We start from the raw sequence: 20594 nt of genomic DNA on the forward strand, positions 1-20594 counted from the left end.
GTGTGTGTGTGTGTGTGTGTGTGTGTGTGTGTGTGTGTGTGTGTGTGTGTTCGTTCGTTCAGGAGTTTTTAGGTCTTCTGCTTAAAATATATCAGAACTTTAAAATCATTCTAATGTCTATATACTTCTCGTTGTTCCTCATTCTTCTGTTTTTTCTTTATGAACATTATTTTATATATTTCAGGATATATACAAGAAAGTGCCATGTATGGAATTCAATGTAAAATGTATTATGGTGGGTCTCTGTCAAAAACTAGCTTATTATTTTTTTAAAAATGTTTATTTATTCAGAGACAAAGCATAAGCAGGGGAGGGACAGAGAGATTAGGAGAGAGAATGAGTCCCAGCAGGCTCCACACTGTCAGTGCAGAGCCTGACATGGGGGCTTGATCCCATGAAATGTAAGATCATGCATGACCTGAGCAAACTCAAGAGTGGGACCTTTCACTGACTGAGCCACCCAGGTGCCCCTGTTAGAAACAAGTTTAAAATCTGTTTCTTTTTTTTTTTTTTTAATATTTGTTTATTTTTTGGGAGAGCACAAGTTGGGGAGGGACTGAGAGAGGGGAACAGAGGATCTGAAGCAGGCTCTGCACTGACAGGTTGACAGCAATTAAGCCTGATGTGGGGGTTCAGCTTACAAACTATGAGATCGTAACCTGAGCTGAAGGTGGATGCTCAAGCAAATGAGCCACCCAGGTGCCCCCAGAATCTATTTCTTAAGTCAGGGATTGGCAAACGGTTTTCTCTGACAGGTCAGACAGAAAATATTTTAGGCTTTATAAGTCATGCTGTTTTTTGTTTTGTTTTGTTTTCAAATTTATTTAAAGTCGGTATTTTTATTTTATTTTGTTGTATTTTATTTTCTTTCTTTTGAGAGAGTGTGAGTGGGGGAGGGGCAAAGAGAGAGGGAGACAGATAATCTCAAGCAGGCTCTGTGCTGTCAGCACAGAGCCCAGTGTGGGGCTCGAACTCATGAACCATGAGATCATGACCTGAGCCAAAATCAAGAGTTGGATACTTAACCAACTGAGCCACCTAGACACCCCAATAAATTTTTATCTAAGGAATTTTACATATGATTCCTTCCCGCCAGTCATTGTAGTTCTCCAAAGGCAGAATCATAATCTTCAAAATAACCGGGTTGTTGTTTTTTTTTTTAAATGTTTATTTACTTTTGATAGAGAGCGCATCAGTAGGGGAGGGGACAGAGAGAGACAGGGACAGAGGATCCAAAGCGGGCTCCAGGCTGACAGCAATGAAACCAGTGCAGGTGCTCGAACTCAGTGAACCATGAGATCATGACCTGAGCCAAAGTTGGATGCTCAACCGACTGAGGCATCCATGTGCCCCTCAAAATAGCCCTTTTACAAGAACTTCTGTTGAGTCCACAATTGTCACTGTCAGTCCAGTTCTTTCAATTGGGCTTCTTTGATCTCCACTTGAATATGAACATACTTCAGAAATTCCATACCTGTAATTCTTGGATTCCAGTTTCTTTATTTTAGGGCCCTAGAAGTCAAATTGTAGAAAGTACATTGATTGTTATTTTGGAAAATGATCTAAAATTGTTATTCGTTAATTGTTTATAGTATTGAAAAGTCTGTTACTTCCACTTTACTCCACGAGCCTAGTAGAAAATGTTACAGGTCTCTTTGTCAACACTGCAATAAATTTGCTGTGATGAAAACATAACTTGTGTCTTAATGTAGTCACAGATCATACTGTTTATGTTGCAACAACTCAACTTTGCGTTTGTAGCATGTATGTAAAGGAATTAATGTGTTTGCAATAAAACCATGGACACTGAAATTTGAATTCAACATAATTTTCCATGTATAAAGAAATGCTTTTCTTTTGATGGCTTTTTCCTACAATTTAAAGATGTGGAAACTATTCTTAGCTCATGGGTTGTATAAGCCCTCCTCCCCAGTGCCCCCGCAAAAAACAGGTGGCTTCTGCATTTGGCATGCAGGCATAGTTTACCTATTCTTGTAAGGTATATATGGGAAGGTTATTGCTCAGGCCTAGGCTATGTACATTCTCAACTTTATCAGAATTCCAAAACTTATTTTCCTAAGTTTTATCTATAAACATTGACACATTGTGGTTAAAGTTTTGGTCACTATCTAGCGTCACTAACTAGAGTTTTGGCATCTGGCCAACACTTGACATTATCAGACTTTTAAATTTTGTCAGTTTGGTAGGTATAACATGGACTTAATACTTAATTTTTTTATTTCCTTCGTTAATAATTTGAATATTTTTCATGTTTATTAGCTATTTCTGCTACCTCTTTGGCAAAATGCCTAATTATTGCCCACTTGCTGTTGGGTTGTTGGTGTTTTCTTAACTGAAATGTTGGAGTTCTCTAAATATCCCGACGAATAAATTTGTCAGTTATAGCTATTGCAAATAACTTCTCCTAATTTATGACTTGTCTTTTTAAAGTTTTTGCATTAGCAGTATTTAATATTTTTAAGTTAATTTATTTTGAGAGACACAGAGACAGAATGGGGAGGAGGGGGGAACAGAGGGAGGGAGAGAGAGAGAGATAGGGAGAATCCTAAGCAGGCTCTGCACTGATGTGGGGCTTGAACTCATAAAACTGTGAGATCATGACCTTTTTCTGTCTCTCAAAAATGAATTAACATAAAAAAATTTTAAAGTAAAGCTTTTCTTTAAACTATCCTTCCATTAAATTTTACTTTGTATTCTTGCAGAAAGGTTTTTATTTCTCTTGTGTAAATACATAGGGTTGAAATGGTTGGATGTACCAAGTTTATCTTTTTTTTTAAGTTTTTAATTTAATTCTAGTTAACATACAGCATTATATTAGTTTCAGGTGTACAGTATAGTAATCAGCACTTCCATATATCACCATGTGCTCATCACAGGTATACTCCTTAATCTTCACCTGTTTTACCCCTCCCTGCCCCTCCCCTCTGGTAACCATTAGTTTGTTGTCTATAATAAATCAGAGTGTGTTTCTTGCTTTGTCTCTCTCTTATTGTTTTTCCCTTGTTTTATTTCTTAAATTCTGCATGTGATTGAAATCATGTGATATTTGTCTTTCTCTGACTTAATTATTTCACTTAGCATTATACTCTCTAGCTCCATCCATGTCATTGCTAATGGCTCTACTAAATTTTAATATGATTTTATTCAGTTTCCCAAATTTACTCTGTTGCAATTCTAATTAAAAATGCATGCATTTAAGGGGCACCTGGGTGGCTCAGTCGGTTAAGTGTCCGACTCTTGATTTTGACCCAGGTTATCATCCCGGGGTTGTGAGGTTGAACCCTGCTGTGGGCTCTGTGCTGGGCATGGAGCCTCCTTGGGATTCTGTCTCTCCCTCTGCCCCTCCTTCCCATGTGTATGTGCACACACTCTCTTAAAGAAAATTATAAAAATGGGGCGCCTGGGTGCTCAGTCGGTTAAGTGTCCGACTTCAGCTCAGGTCATGATCTCACAGTCCATGAGTTCGAGCCCCGCGTCAGGCTTTGTGCTGAGCGCTCAGAGCCTGGAGCTTGCTTCGGATTCTGTGTTTCCCTCATACTCTGCCCCTCCCCTGCTCATGCTCTGTGTCTCTCTGTCTCAAAAATAAATAAAAACATTAAAAAAATTTTTAAAGAAAATTATAAAAATCATGCATTTATTTATTACTTTTGGAAGAATCAATTTTTATTGTTATACAGATTTTGTTTTATGCTATTTACTTAAGTTTTATGGTTGTCAAGTAGTATGTATTGTGTTTTTTTGTGTGTCATTTGTTAAGTATCTTATTTGTCACCTTTGCAAATGGAGTCTATTTTTCAGGGATGCCTGAGTGGCTCAGTTGGTCCAGCATTTGACTTCGGCTCATGTCATGATCTCATGGTCCATGAGTTCAAGCCCTGCATTGGGCTCTGTGCTGACAGCTAGAGTCTGGAGCCTGGTTCGAATTGTGTCTCCCTCTCTCTCTGCCTCTCCCCCAGGCGCTCTCTCTGTCTCAAAAATAAACATTTAAAAAAAAAAAGTATTTTTATTATTTGTAGGTTCTTATTGCAAGAATAGCTTAGCTATGTTACTGAAATCCCTTATTAAATATAGTAGACTTTTAAAATTTGAGACTGTAGTTATCCAGACATGAAGCCATATCAACTGAAAATATTTTCTTTTTCACAGTGACTGCCCAAATTATGTAATTAATTTTTTTTACTATAAATTGTGGGATTATAATAAACAATCGTGGTAGTTGTCACCTTTGACTAATTTCTAATTCTAGTTAATTAGTTGTCATATTTTGTTAATTTAGGGCCAATTGTTAGTTTTTGTCACATAGGCTTAGTCTTTATTACATTTTCAAAAAAATATTCCTATCTTACCTTGTGGAATGGTTGAAGAATATTTGTGTTTATGTATTACTGGATTTAGTTTGTTAATATTTTGTTAAGGATTTTCCTGGTAAAGTTTGTTTACTATTGGAGTTGTATGTAGCTTTATTAAATGTTGTCTACAATTCACTAGTGAAACCATCCGGGCTTGGAGATTTCTTGGTGTGAGATTGTAAGTTATAAGTTAAAGTTTTCAAATAGGAATATAAGGTTTTTCATATTTTATGTCCCCCCCCCTTTTTTTAAGGTAGAGAGAGACAAACCAAGAAACAGTCTTAAAATAATTTTTTTTTAATGTTTGTTATTTTTTTTTTATGAGAGAGAGAGCACAAGCAGGGCAGGGGCAGAGAGAAGGGGACAGAGGATCCAAAGCAGGCTCTGCAGATCCAAAGTGGGCTCTGTGCTGACAGCAGAGAGCGCAGTGTGGGGCTCGAACTCGCGAACTGCGAGATCGTGACCTGAGCGGAAGTCAGATGCTCAACCGACTGAGCCATGTAGGTGCCCCTTATGTTTCATCTTTTGTCAGTTCTGGTAAGTTGTATTTTTCAAGGAAGTTGTCCATTTCATTTAAGTGGTCTCTTTGTCTTTTGAATTAGAGGTAATTTAGTGGGAAGGACAGTGGCATCTCATTGTTTTAATTTGCATTTCCCTATTAATGATGTGGAACAACTTTTTATTGTGTGTATTGGCCATTCTTAATGTTCTTTTGTGAAGTGTCTGTTCAAATTATTGCCCACTTTTCATTTTGGTTGTTTGTCTTTTTGTTATTAGGATAAAGGTTCTTTATATATTTTGGATACAAGTCTTCTGTCATGTGGATCAGTAGATTGAAATCAGTCGGGATATCCATCTCCATGTATCTGTGTCTATAAATCCCTTCATATCCATCCATCCATTTTGTGGCTTGCCTTTTTATGATCTCAGTGGTGTCCTTGAGTAGCACAAGTTTTTAATTTTGATGAAGTCTCATTTTATTATTATTGTTATTATTATTACTACTACTGTATTTGTGTGGTCTGTTCTTTGTGTTCTAAGATACCAGTCCCAAGATCATGAATATTTACACTTGTTTTTTCCTGGAAACTTTATATTTTTAGCCTTAGCTTTTACAATTAGGGTCCTCATCCATGTCATTTTAGTTTTTGTATATAGTGTAATGTAAAAGTCAAAATGTATAACTTTGTGTGTGGATATCTGTTGAGTCAGCAGCATTTATTGAAAAGATTATTTATTCTGATTGATATACCCTGGTACATTTGTTGAAAATTAGTTGATCTGTATATTGAGTCTATTTCCAGACTCATTATAAGTTCCATGGATCTGTATATACATATATCTGTTCTGAGGCCAATATCACTCTGTCTCGATTCTTTTAATTTTATATTAAATCAGATATTCTAAGTCATATTTTCCAATGTTGTTTTACTGTACTAGATCTTTTGCATTTTCATGCAGTTTCTTAGAAGCAGCTTGTCAACTTCTATTAAAAAGCTTCCTGGGGTTTTTATTGTGATTCTGTTGGGTCTGTAGATCAGTATGGGGAGAATTGACATCTAATTAATAGTGTTTTCCAATTCATGAATATGATATGCCTGTCAGTTTACTTAGGTTTATTTATTTATTTATTTCATTTCTCTCAGCAATGATCTGTAGTTTTCTTTTTTTAAATTTTTTTTTTTTCAACGTTTATTTATTTTTGGGATAGAGAGAGACAGAGCATGAACGGGGGAGGCGCAGAGAGAGAGGGAGACACAGAATGGGAAACAGGCTCCAGGCTCTGAGCCATCAGCCCAGAGCCTGACGCGGGGCTCGAACTCACGGACCGCGAGATCATGACCTGGCTGAAGTGGGACGCTTAACCGACTGCGCCACCCAGGCGCCCCAGATCTGTAGTTTTCAAAGTAGAGGTCTTGTACATATTTTGTTATTCCTATATATTTTAAATTTCTTATGCTATTGTAAGTGAAATGATTAAAAATTAAATTTGTTGAGGTATAATGTACAGATAGCAAAATTTACCATATTTGAAAAATGAGTTTAAATTTTTTTTTTTTATGCTTATTTATTTTGAGAGAGAGTGTGTGAGTGAGGAAGTGTGAACAGGGGAGGGGCAGAGAGAGAGGGAGAAAGAATCCAAAGCAGGTTCTGTGCTAACAGCCCCTGACTTCCAGCTCGAGACGAAATCAAGATTTGGATGCTTAACTGACTGAGTCACTCAGGTGCCCCTAACTTTTCATTTTGAAATGATTATTGATTTACAAAGTGAGTTAGTACAAGTCGTCCAACTCTGTTCCTAAAAATTGTATTGTCTGTATAAGTCCTTTGCATTTACGTATATATATTTTAGATTTACATGTAAATTTATACACATAAGCTACTGGGATTTTGATTGGAATTGCATATTCTATAGATTAATTTCGGGGAGAATTGATATCTTAAATACATTGAATCATACCTACACAATATAGGTATATTAAATCTCTAATTTCTAAATTATTACTAAATTTCTAAATCTCTTGTAGTTCCTAGTTTATAGAGTTTGCACATATTTTATAAAATTTCGCATACATATATATATATATATTTTTTTTTTTCTTTCCAATATTTTGTCTGGATTTTTTGTTCGTGGATAAATTGATGGACAATTTCCCCCCATAGAGATAGCCAATTATTCCTTCCCAGGTCAGTGAATAATCATGCTTTCTTTACTTACTTGAAATGTAGTATCCCTTATTTCTATTTTTTATTACCTTATAATTAGAAAGTTGTTTTTTTCAGTCTCCATATGTTCTTTACTATCTTTGTAGATATCTTCCCTCAGATTGAGGATTTTCTCTTGTTTGCTGAAAGATTTTTTTCATGCATGAATATTAAATTTTGTCAAATTATTTTTCTTCATTATTGAGATAGTCCTGTGTTTTCCTTTATTGTGTTATGTGGTAAATTCATTTTTGAATATTTAACCCATCTTATATTCATGGGATAAATCCTACTTTGTCATGACTTATTATTTGTTTTTTATATTTTTATTCAGTTTGCTAGTATTTTAAGTATGCTAATACTTTAAGCACCTATATTTATGAAGGATATTGGTGTAAAGTTGTCTTTTGTTGTATCTTTCTCTGGTTCTGGTGGCAGAGTAATACTGGCCTCAGAAAATTGGTTAAGAAATATTCCTTTCTCCTATATTTGCTGAAAGAATACATATAAGATGGGTGTTATTTCCTTAAATATTTAATTTACTAGCAAGTCATCTGGTCCTGGTGCATTCAGATTTTCTTTATCTTTTGTGTCTGGTTTGGTAATTTGCACCTTTCAAGGCATTTCCTTTAAGTCAGCACAGTTGAATAGAATTTTTGCGTGATGATGGAAATGTCTTGTATGTATACTATTAAAATATAGTAGCTACTAGGTAGCTACCCTTGGCAGTTGAGCACTTGAAATGTAACAAGTGCTGAACTGAAGTTTTCATTTTGATTAATTTAAATAGACATAGGTGACTGGTGGCTTCCCATGTTGGACATTGAAGGTCTAAGCTGTCAAATTTATTTCTATAAACTTCTTAATAATTTTTAAGTGTACTGTCATGAAGTTGTTCATAGCATTTTAAAATTTATTAATGTTTATATTTTCTCACTTTGTATTTAATTTCTATGAAGTCTTTACTGCTATACCTTTCATTCCTGATATTATTAATTTTGTATTCTGTCTCTCAACTTCTTCATATAAATTTTTAAAAAAATACTTTAACTGAAATATACATAAATTTACTATCTGAGCCATATTTAAGTGTACAATTCAGTAACATTAAGTAAGCTGGCATTGCTGTGCAACCAATCTCTGTAACGCTTTCCATCTTGCAAAACTGAAACTCTATACCTGTTAAATAATAATTCCCCATTCCTTCTTCCTCTAGCTGTGTCATCCACCCTTCTACTTTCTGCCTCTATGAATTTGACTACTCTGGGTACCTCGTATAAGTGGAATCATACTGTTTTTTTTTTGTGACTAACTTATTTCACATAACATAATGTTGTAGCCTGTGCCAGAATTTGCTTTTTTTGCAAATAGTAGGATTGGTGTATCTTGTGTTTAATGATCTCATAAGAATAACAAGTGAAATTATTATAATTTTACTGATGCCATTGAGGGGAAAAAAGTGCAGCTTACTCTGTTTCTACGGTTTTATAGCCCTTAAAATGATTTCCTTTAGCATTGCAATTCTTTCTAGTTATAAGGGGTAGGATAAATTAGATTCAGGACTTGAACAGATCCTTGTTTATCTGAATAGAAAGGGATATCAGCTATATCTGGTGAGGCAAGATGGGAGAGAAGATGAAAATTAAAGGTTTCACTTTATAAATAATACAACCATTTACAGAGATTTTAGAATTGGAAGGATAGAAGATTTGAAAGTGTAGATTGGGACAGATTTGGGACTGTTTCCTTGTATCTCTGTGGCATTGTGCTTCTGGAACTATTGGCATAAGTTACTTCCACTTTTATTATCTTGTTAAAGTTTCATTTTATTTTGCTTATGAAAATAATATGCCCTGAAATATTGAAATATTATAAAAATACATAAATGTTTTATTTCATTAAAGTGTATGATATTCTGTTATAGTGATATGTTTCAACTTTAATAGACCCTGGACAGTTTTTAGGTACATGCCAAATGTATCAATTTATGGATTTCGCTGTTCTTCTTGATCATTACTTTTAGAGTAGTATAAATACCAGTGAACCTTCAAAAAAGTAAAGTCTGTTGTCTTTAGTTGTCCTCATAGTGAAAACAAATGGTTGTTTTATAACAAACGGTTGTTATCTGTTCTTTAAAATCACATTTTTTTTAGTCTTAATAGTGTTCAAATGGATTATTGAAATTGTAACTTATTTCTATCAGAGGTATTTCAAGTGTCAACATTTGTTGGTCACCTTTTAGTAATAAAATCTATTATAAAATCAAATTGTTGTGAATATTCCACTGGTTTCGAGCTATTTTTTTTTCCCATGGGAACAAATAAAAGCAAAAATTAGTGAAAGTCCTGTGACTATCACCTATGAATCTCATCTCTCTTTATTGAATGTGTAGAGGTTACAATGGCATACTTGAATAGTTCTACAATAACAACACATATTTGAATGAAAATAAGAGAGCTATAGTCTGTAGTCGTGACTTCCTGAGGAAGCTCATTCATCTTTGTTAGTACTTACCATGGATCGTTGATGATTGACCTGACTTAAGTAAATGGTTCATCTCTGGTATGGTAGGGCATTCAGTGGTTTGTCTTTGTTGGTAGAACATTCAGGGGGATTTTGTGAAAGAAATTCAACCATCTGATAAGTTAGACTTGATGAATCTGAAGATTGCTTTCAGCCTCTGGGTGTGGTGATTTATGCCTGGTTCACAAAAAACTAGAGCCTATTACTCAAGGTGTGGTCTGTGGATCAGCAATATTAGCATCACCTGGGAGTATGTTAGAAATCAGATTCTAGCTGTCATCCTTTACCTGCAGAACCAGAATCTTTGGGGGTGGTGTGGAACTCAGGTATCTGTTTCCAACAAGCTCACCAAGAGATTCTGATGGCCGGTAATCATTGAGAAAGCATTGCTTTAGTTCAGTGATCCTCAAGAATTATTGTGTATCAGAAGCAAAATTATCTAGGGGTTTTTGTTTTTGTTTTAAAATTTTTAAAAGTGAGGTAAAATTGACATACAGCATTGCATAATTTTTTTAGATGTACAACATAATGATTTGCTGTATGTATGTATTGCAAAATGATTACTACAATTAGTTTCATTAATACCCATCACCACTTATTCACTGTAACTTTGAAACACTGATAGAAATATATTTTACATAGAGATCTATGTGTGTACAGACATTTTTTATAGCATTGCTTATTGTTACTCTGACTAATGCACTTTGCTTTCTAGTATAGTTTTTTTGTTTTTTTTGTTTTGTTTTTTTTTTGGGGTTTTTTTTTTTTTTTTTTTAAGTAATCTCCACATCAAACACAGGGCTCAAACTCATGACCCTGGGATCAAGATTCGCATTCTCTACCGACTAAGCCAGCCAGGTGCCCCTTCTACCCTGTCTTATTAAAAAACAATTTCCTGGCCTTGGCTCACTAATGGGTGATACCTGCAGTTTGAAAGAACACTGGATTGTTGTATTCTAATTATTATCCCATTTCCATGAAAAGTTTTCTGTTGGTTACTGGCCTGTTAATAGCAAAGATTCCTTTTCATCTTAGGATCATAAATACAAATTATCATTCTTTCTATTACTGTAAGTGTGTCCTGATGACAATCGGGGTCTGTCAATAAAGGCAGAAGCTAGAATGGCTGTTGAAAAGCGTCTACTAGTTTAAGACAAAGCCACATAGGTTCAGCTGTTGATGAATTGTATGTTTACCAAGAGTCCATTGTTTCCAAACCTGTTTCTTTTAGTACTACTTGTCATTGTAATTGTATAATTTAAATTGTTTTTACACTAATGGAATTTACTCTGGAAAGTGAGTTGTTTCTTTCTTTTAAATTTTTTAAAATATTTATTTACTTATTTTGAGAGAGATAGAGAGAACGCTGAGTGGGGTAGGGGCTGAGAGTGAGAGAGAATCCCAATCTCTGTGTCAGCTCAGAGCCTAACATGGGACTTAGTCTCACCAACCATGAGACCCTGATGTGAGCCAAAATGAAGAGTTGGATGCTTAACTGACTGAGCCACCTATGCACTCCAAGTGACTTGTTTCTATGAATAATTTGAATGCTTTGGAAATACTTACTACGTAAATCAGTAAAAACATGGAGGTGCAGGTGTCTGTATTTTGTCATTCCACTTTAAAGAAACCACAGTTGCAGTCATGGAGTTTACATTATGGGTGTAATTTGTTCAAGAAAGAACTCAAATTAACATGCACATTCTGCAAGATTTGGTTGATCCTCAAATGGTTGGTCAGTATGCTTTTATATATCCCAAATAAAAATAAATGTGTAAGACATGTATGTTTCATTTGTTAATGATTCCTGGCTTTATTGGAGTTTTAACTATTAAACTGTATTCCTAATCTAGTTCGAAGAGGCTTTTATTATTCAGCAAATTGCATTTTATTGAATAACACTAAATCATCTTAGAAATATATCAGTGACAAAATTCTAATGTTGTAAGCTTTTATTTAAAATGAACCTCACATGGGGCGCCTGGGTGGCGCAGTCGGTTAAGCGTCCGACTTCAGCCAGGTCACGATCTCGCGGTCCGTGAGTTCGAGCCCCGCGTCAGGCTCTGGGCTGATGGCTCAGAGCCTGGAGCCTGTTTCCGATTCTGTGTCTCCCTCTCTCTCTGCCCCTCCCCCGTTCATGCTCTGTCTCTCTCTGTCGCAAAAATAAATAAACGTTGGAAAAAAAAAATTTCTAATAAAATGAACCTCACTTAAAATGAACAAGATTACCTCATTTAAAAATTTTTTTTTAATGTTTTATTTATTTTTGAGAGAGAGAGAGAGAGAGAGACAGAGACAGAGAGAGACAGAGTACGAGTGGGGGAGGGACAGAGAGAGAGGGAGACAGAATCCATGAAGCAGGCTCCAGGCTCTGAGCTGTCAGCACAGAGCCTGACGTGGGGCTCAAACCTGTGAACCACGAGATCATGACCTGAGCCAAAGTTGGACACTTAACCGACTGAGCCACCCAGGCACCCCATAGATTACCTCATTTTTATGCTTGTTATTACTTGGTTTTGCATTCTTCAGAGTTTATGTTTTCTTTTCTTTTTTGATTCTTTATTTTATATAAGAGAGAAAAGCAACTTCAGAATTGTTTGAGAACTAAGATTTCTAAAGTTAAAATTATAACTGATATTATTTAATATCTGAAAATTATGCTTTGATTAAAAACAAAAAAGTATGGGAGGAATCAAGTAATGTATTGGCAATGAAAGTAGCTAAAAGCCCTTTCACAGTGTTCATTTATGTGTTTATTGGACTTCTTAGTTGATATTTGTGCCTTAAAATGATCCTTGGGTATAGTATAGAAACATCAGTCTGCCTCTTAAAGCAAAGCCTCAGCAGGAAGACCTGGAGTAAAAGTTGACCTACCATTAAATTTGCTTTCATTGTCGAATACAAATACTGTACTTAAAACTGCTTAAGATACCATTGTTCTCCGTTCACAAAATCTTACAACTTACTTGCATTTAACACATGTACTCCTTTCATTCTTGTACTGAGGAAGTTTATTTATGTACTGACCACATCCACTGTTGCACATAGATTTTCCTTTTAAACTCCTTAGTTGTTCCCTCTTTGTTGGATCATTCTCATAAGCAGACTACAAGCTGCAATATTCTCCATCATAAAAACAAGCAAAAAAACACCTCACCAAAAAGTAAAACAATGAGGAAAACAAAACAAAAATACCAGGTCGGAAAAAGACTTCACTGCAGATTTTAACCCTGTTTCTGCTCATTTTCTTTAATTTAGAGCAAAACTCTTACGGAGAGTTGTCTGTACTTAAGGTTCCTCAGTTCTGTCTTTTGGGATCACCCCACTCCAGCTTGTACACTCATTTGTTCACTGGTAATACTCTTGTCAAGTTAGAAGATCATTTCAGCTTTGCACATGTTACTGATCCTTCTCAATCTTCATCTTCTGTGTCAGCTCAGCAGTGTTTGTTTTGGTTGGTCAGTCTATCCTTGCTGAAATTCTTCCTTTACATAGCTTGTTTGACATCAGTCACCTAGTTTTCCTCTTGCCTCATTGGCTGCTGTATCTTAGTCTCTTTTCCTTATTCCTTCCTTTCTATCAGATTTCCAAATGGTGCAGAGGACTCTTTAGCTCTCTTCCATCAGTAGTAAATAAATTTGCTAGGTGATCTCATCTTGTCGCATTAATTTTAAGTGCCATCTCTTCATTGACTCCCCAATATGTATGTCATTGCTTGGCAAGAGTCTCCTTTTTAATTCCTCTTTATTAATATATCTAATTGCCATCTTATTATCTCCAGTTGAAGATTTAATAAAGTTCTCAAAATTAACAGGCCCAAAACCAAGTTACCTCTTTCCTGTCTGCTCCTCTCTTAGTGTTCCCATCTCAAGCAATGATACCCTGTTGTATTATCCTTTGCTTCTTTCATATCCAGCTTCTTATATATCAGGGAATGCCTCTAAACCCAAATCAGACTGTTTCTCCTTTACATCCGCCATTACTATCCTGGCGTTAGCCACCAATGTTTCCTTGGATTATTGCAATAATCTCCTCTAATTGTTCTTCCCACTTCCATTCCATTCTTCCTTCCCTTAACATTAAAAATTTTATGTTTTATTTTATATTTGAGAGAGCGAGAAAATGGGGGAGGGGCAGAGAGAGATGGAGACAGAATCTGAAGCAGGCTCCATGCTCCAGGCTCCGAGCTGTCAGCACAGAGCCCGATGGAGAGCTCGAACTCAGGAGCAATGAGATCAAGAACTGAAGCAAAGTTTGACGCTTAACTGACCGTGAGCCACTTAGGCGTCACATTCCCTGTAACATTTAACAGTCTTAAAGGAGTCCTATAGAAGCTAGGGTGATCCTTGTAAAATATAAATCATGTTAATCCTCATCAGGATCTTTTAATGACTTCCTTTCACACTTAAATATATTGCATTTTTCCCTATGGTCTGCAAATTTGTAATAGACCTATTCTCTGGCTTTTTCTCTTTTCTCATTTTTTAGCACTCTTCCTCTCACTCATTCAGGTCCAGTCATTTGTCCTTCCTTTTCCTCACATATGCCAATCCTGTTCACAGTGTCTAACAGCCAGGAGTCTTCCATGAGAAATTGGTACTTTCAAGTGTTTCACTGGCTACTGGGATCCCCAATAAATGCAGTGTCCTGCTTTGTTTTGTATATCTAGGCTTTGAGAAACAGGAGCTATTTCTTTTGTTTGATTAAATGGGCCTCAAGGATGAGAATTCTTGTCCGGTTGATTATTTATCTGTTAAAAAAATTGTTTTTAATGTTTCTTATTTTTGAGAGAGAGAGAGAGAGCACAAGTAGGAGAGGGGCAGAGAGAGGGAGACACAGAATCTGAAGCAGGCTCCAGGCTCTGAGCTGTCAGCACAGAGCCCGACGTAGGGTCCAACCCATGGGCTGAGAGATCATGAGCTGAGCCAAAGTCGGAGGTTTAATCAACTGAGCCACCCAGGCACCCTGTTAATTATGTATCTTAATGTAACTAGTACTTACATTAAGATTTGTTCAGCCTGTATATTTCTTGTGGGATAACAAGCAAAATTTCATTTAAAAAATCTTTTAAGTTTATTTTTGAGAGAGAGCAAGTGAGGGAGGGGCAAAGAGAGAAAGGAGAGAAAGAGAATCCCAAGCAGACTCCACACTGACAGCGTGGAGCCTGATGCAGGGCTAAAACTCATGAACTGCTGCATCATGACCTGAGCTGAAATCAAGAGTTAGACATTTACCCAGACGCTTGAGCAACTGAGCCACCTAGGCACCCCACTAGCAAAATTTCAAATTCAAATTAGATGCTTTGTTAGAAATTGCCATCTCTGAAAAAGCTTTAAATCTCAAGTGCATTTTCAAATAAGGATAAAAAATTTGTTTTCAATAAACAATAGATACATGTGCTTCAAAACTCAAAATATATAAAAAATATGCTTTGAAAAGTTGTGTTTCTGTCTTCTAGCTACCCAGTTATGATTTTCATAGAAGATCAATGGAAGATATTTTTTATACTCATAAATTTTAAAAAATACATTAGTGATAGCCTAATGTATTTATTCTTTGTCACTTAGGTATTTTCACTTAATTAACCTTGGAAATTCATATAAAGCTACCTCATTCTTTTTTTATAACTGCATAATGCTCTGTTGTAGGTATGTACTATAATTAATTTAGCCTCACTGATGAATAGATAGGCTGTTTCCAGACTTTGCTGCTGTAACTGTTCTTTTTTCATAGTTCCCTTGCAAGATTTAGAATAAAACGCTGTATATTAACTATGGTCGAATTAAAAAATAAAAAGAATATTATATCTCTAGAATAAAATCTTAGAAGTTGAAATGCTGGCTCAAGAGGTATGTGTATTTAAAGTATCATAAATATCACTGTTTATTCTTTATTAGAGTTGTAGCAGTTGGCGAACTTTTCTTCTTTCAAGGGCTAGAGTAAATATTTTAGGCTTTGCAGCTCACATATGGTCCATGTCACAAGTTTTTTTGTTTGTTTTGTTTTGTTTTTTGTATATATGTTTTGGCCTTGGGCCATAGTTCTGGCAGCTTTGGCCTGTAGCATGGCTGTCAGGCTGTTATCAAAACCTTTTGTCCTTACCAACCGGCTTGTGAACATGGTATCTCACTGCATTATTAATTTTCATTTCACTTATGAACAAAGCTCATCCTTCATGTGTCCTTTCCTGGAATGTTTGTTCAAATCCTTTTCTTTTGTACATGTATTTGGTTGTTTGTATTTTTATTGAGGCATACGAATCTTATCTGTATCCAAAATGTCCCTTTGTGATATCAAATACAATAAAATCTTTTTAGCTGGTTAATCTTTAATCTCTGGTTTGGTTTGTGTCTTCTCTGTAGCAGTTTTTGGGTCACATTTGACCTGTTATTGTTTTACTCAATAAATTAGTCTTTTATTCTAGATTTTGTGTCATTTTTAGAAAGGCTTTTCCCCACTTTATTAAGACTTAAAAATAATTTTTCCATATTTTTTATATTAGTGTTTTATTTTTTATGTTTAAACTTTGAAAACATCTAGAAATTATTTTGATAGGAGTTAAGGATCTACTTTTCCCAAGTGGCTAGCCTTTTCTCTCAATACCATATCCTGAATTTAAATGTAGAGGTTTTGAAAATTGCTTGCAATATTACTTTTTAGTGTTTACTTCTCATATACTGTAAAATTTAGATTAAGCTGCTGACCACATGAAAGGCGTATTCATTCATGAAACAGTTACTGAGCATGTGCTGTATGGCCTGGTACTAAGGATCCCTGGCCTTTAGTTGCTTACAGTCTGGTAGATTTATCACACCATATGCATGTGTGTGTGCAACACCCTACACTTCTTTATTTATATTTTCTCCTTAACTTTCTATTACTGTAAGAATTTTCAAGTACACAGAACAATTGAAGGAATAGTATATTGAATATCTATAATGTAGTGCATGCTCTCTGATTCCTCCCTGCTGGTCTCTCTGTGTTATATATATACTATGTGAACGTAAGCTGTAGACATTCCTAAGATTTTAGCATCTATTGTTTGATTATTATTTAATTAAGTAAATGATGATTTTCTTGTTTTATTATTCTGTTTGTCTTTCTAGTTCTTGAGGAGGGGGAACCATAGCTATCTTTTTAATCATTTTATCCCTTGAACTTATCACAATACTTAACCACAGAGTGGTTTCCTAATAAATACATGCTGAATGAATGAGTACTTAAGGCAGTAGGAAGCTGTGGAAGGATTTCAAGGGATATAATATGGAATGATTTATGGTTTAGAAAGATAATCTAGTGTCTTTCTGGAGGGGGGCAACTTGAGGAATGCTTTTATTTAGACTTTGTATCAGTTAGGATTTGATTATAAGTAATCCAACTCAAACAAACTTAAACAAAAAAAGGAATTTATCCTGGATCATGGAATCCAGGGAATGACTTGAAGAACCAATCAGTCTCACGAATGGTTGATCTGGGCTTCAGGAACAAATAAAAACAAGGCTGTTGGTACCACCAATATTTTTAGTCTTTCCTTCATTCTGTGTTTTTATTAGGTTTAGTTTGCCTGCTCATGGATCAATTAAATGTGGTTTAGGGGTAGGGTTTGTAAGAATATGATTGCTTCCTAGATGTCCATGTAGATTTAATTAGTACAGTGTCCACAGTAAGAGATGTGGAGTGTTAGAGTGGTGCCTTGTGGAGGAGATGGATTCGAGAGGTGTTAAGTAGGACAGTTTACAGAATTTGTCCAGAGGGAAAGAGAATTGGACTGATTTCTCTTTTCATGAGCAAACTGCTGGCTTGCTGATGCTGTTAATCAGGTGACGGAAATACAAGAAGAGTATGCTTGGAATGGGAACATGATGAACTTGGTTTTAAAAGTACTAAGTTGGAGATCCCTAGGGACTTATAGGAGCTTGTTGAATATGGAGATTTGAATCTTGGAAGAAAGTGCTTAGGAAATTCACAGCAATGGTGAAAGCTATGGTGGTGAGTAAAATAAGTCTGAGTGTATAAAATAAGAGAATTGGAATATTGAGAGCATAAACAGAGGAAGAGGAATATGAAATAAATTAATAGACTAATTAGAAAGGTAGGAAGAAGTATAGTGTCAAAGAAACCAAAGGCCTTTTATTCAGGACATATATGCCACATAGGGATTGAAAAAAATCAGTTGGATTTGACCATTAGGAAATTCTTGATGATCTTAATGAGAGCAGTTCCAATGAGAAGTTGGGACCCAGGTTGCATTAAGTTTGGAGGATTAATAACTGGGAGATGAAGTAGAAATAAACCGATGTAGACTTTTTTTCTAGAGGTTTGACTGTGAAGGGAAGGTGAAATGAGAGCTGGGAGGTTTTTTAAATTTTATTTTGGAATGGAAGAGATGTGAGCATTGTAGTTTCAAACGGTAAATAGTTTTTAAATTTTTTCTGGCTTGGATACATTTTATTCTTTATGTTTAAATATTTAGCATTGTAAACATTAACTGCTGTGTTTATTAGAGTTAGTACAGAGATAGTGAGACTTTAAGAGCAGAGACCTGTGTTCTAATCTCAGTTCCCCAGAATAATCACTGTAGTAATTAAAATGAAGTTTTATATTCTCTTCTGTGTGTTAGTCACTGTGTTAATAGGCCTTTTATACATACTATCATTAATCCTCACCACAAATTAATCTCTAAGGTGAGTATTACACTGTTTTACAAATAAAGAAACCTGAGAGTTTACCTTTCAGGATCACATAGATTTTTAGCCATCATACTATGATTCCAGCACAGATATGTCTGTTTCTGAAGTTGGTACTCTTTTTTTTCTGCATCACATTGCCTCCTTTCTAACCTCAAATAGCTTCTCAAGTTGTAGATCCCTATTTCCTTATCTGTCACATTAGGATAGTCCTATCACACCTATATCAAATTGCTCATTGAATGCTGTGGTATTATTATCTATATTTTGTTTGAAAAGAGAAATTATATATTTGGTTAAATACCAGACAGACCTTATAAATGTGGTCATCTTTAGCACTATCGTTTGTCTAAACAGTATTTTACTTTTTAAGGTGGTGGTATCATGGATACAGAAATGTCTGAAGATATAGACCACAACTTAACTCCTACTCTTGACAGCATGTCTTATGGAATGCCGAATCAAACAGGATCTGAAAATTCATTGCTGGATGAAGATGATTATTTTTTGAACTCTGGGGATCTTGCAGGAATTCCAGTCGTTGGTAGTGACAATGAGGATGAACAGGATTTTAGTTCAAAGGACAATCTTGTTTCTTCAATTCATACTGATGATAGCTTGGAAGTAGAGAGAAGAGTCACACAGCATGAATCAGACAATGAAAATGAAATACAGATTCAAAATAAATTAAAAAAAGACTTTCCTAAACAGTTTGATCAGGTTTCTGTCTTTAAATCAATACGGAAAGATTTTAGTCTAGTAAGAGAAAACAGCAAAGAGACATTTTCTGGAAAGGAGAAAAATAGAGACCTAACTTATCATGAACGTGAAAAACGATTGGATAAACCCCATAAAGAGTTGGATTCAAGGTTGAAAAGCAGTTTTTTTGATAAAGCAGGTAATAATTGTTGGAATAGAGCCACAAAACACAATAAATAACTACGTACTGATAATAATATAGCTTTTATTAGTTCTGATTCTAAGCAAAATATGAACAGTTAAATTCATTGTAAGCTTGTCATTTTTCTTTTATCCTTGTTCTTTGCAGAGTGACTGAATTTCTCCCAGTAACTTTTGGTAATGGTAAAAATGATTGAAAAATAGTTCTAAACCTCATTTCTCCCTCCCCTGGTTGCAATATTTTGATGAGAAGGCAAGATACTCAAGTCACCTGTTCATTTTCTTTGGTTGAACATTGGAACCTCAAGTTGGATTTAACTTCTTTGTGCTGTAAGCACTAATTCAAACTGCTGTCCCACCAATTAGTCCAAATTAGGGAGGGTTTTTCTATTTGATAACATTTCTCTTTTATGTTCTAGAGGTTTCTGGAGGCCCTTCTTGAGCCTCTTTGCCCAGAGAACCCTATACTTTAGCTTCAGTTCCATTCTTGAATATGTCACATATTTTCTTGTTTCTTTGCCTTCTTTTACCTCTGCTGTTCCGTTTGTCTGCATGTCCTTTTCTTTCTTTGTATATATGCCTATAAAGTACTTCTTATCCAACAATGCCTAACACATAAACCTCTTCTACTCTGTAGTCATCTCTAACCTCTCTACCTGAAGAATGAATTGTTTCCTTCTCTATATTTACATAACATTTTGTTCATACCTCATTATTTATAGTACTTACATTACTTATTATACTTCTATATTTGTTTTGTTGTACCTACCAGTGTAGTTTATTGAGGGCCAGGTTGTATCATATTCATCTTTGCATTCTTAGGGCCTAACTTGGTGCAGTGAAAATTGTAATATTTCAATAAATGCTCAATAGATGTGAAGGAAAGCAAGGTGCCATATATCAACCCTTACATTTCTTCTGTCAATGCTGGAAAAATATAGTAGAAAGACTAGGTCAGTATTATTAAAAAGAGCAATTAATTTACATATCCATTATGTACCAGGCTGAACAGGGTATACTATATTTTTAAATATATATTATTAAATTTATATTTTTGATATCTCTATGGGGGATAAATTATGAGGGCATTTATGCCCAAGGAGCATAATGTCTAATAGTAGAAGGGAAAAGTCAAGTAGTAGAAGTATCAATGACCAGTTAAATAGTGTAAGATTTAATTTATAATTAAATACAGTGGTAGAAGAATTTGTCATAGGCCATACAAGAAAATTTCTTTCAGGTAACTGGAACAGTGTATTTTAGGTATTCTTAGAAAAGAGCTGCTTTTTAACTCAGTGGCCAGGGAAGGTTTATAGAGGAGAGGTGAATTTTGAACTGAGCAGAATCAGAAGTCTGTATAGAGATAGATAGATAGATAGATAGATAGATAGATAGATAGATAGATAGA

General features: G+C 35.2%; 1 protein-coding gene and 1 pseudogene across 7 annotated transcripts in view; one reads left to right on the forward strand and one right to left on the reverse strand.

The window, feature by feature from the left end:
- Nucleotides 1–20594, forward strand: part of ZMYM4 (zinc finger MYM-type containing 4) — a 146901-nt gene that overhangs the window by 66219 nt on the left and 60088 nt on the right. For 3 of the 7 annotated variants that reach the window (XM_040468859.1, XM_040468850.1, XM_040468856.1), the window contains one exon: nucleotides 18660–19184. The exons of 2 other annotated variants lie outside the window; for them this stretch is intronic. In XM_040468859.1, the coding sequence (XP_040324793.1) occupies nucleotides 18671–19184 (514 nt within the window). In that variant the 5' untranslated portion in view covers nucleotides 18660–18670. Of the gene's footprint in view, nucleotides 1–1527; nucleotides 1534–4111; nucleotides 4115–18659; nucleotides 19185–19341; nucleotides 19517–20594 lie in introns of those variants that run through there. 2 more of the 7 variants (XM_040468866.1, XM_040468875.1) reach the window with 2 other exon arrangements.
- Nucleotides 1639–1741, reverse strand: LOC121027919 (uncharacterized; annotated as a pseudogene).

The sequence above is a fragment of the Herpailurus yagouaroundi genome, unplaced genomic scaffold (genome assembly GCF_014898765.1).
Source record: "Herpailurus yagouaroundi ecotype Mexico unplaced genomic scaffold, PumYag 77, whole genome shotgun sequence".
Lineage (NCBI taxonomy): Eukaryota > Metazoa > Chordata > Mammalia > Carnivora > Felidae > Herpailurus > Herpailurus yagouaroundi.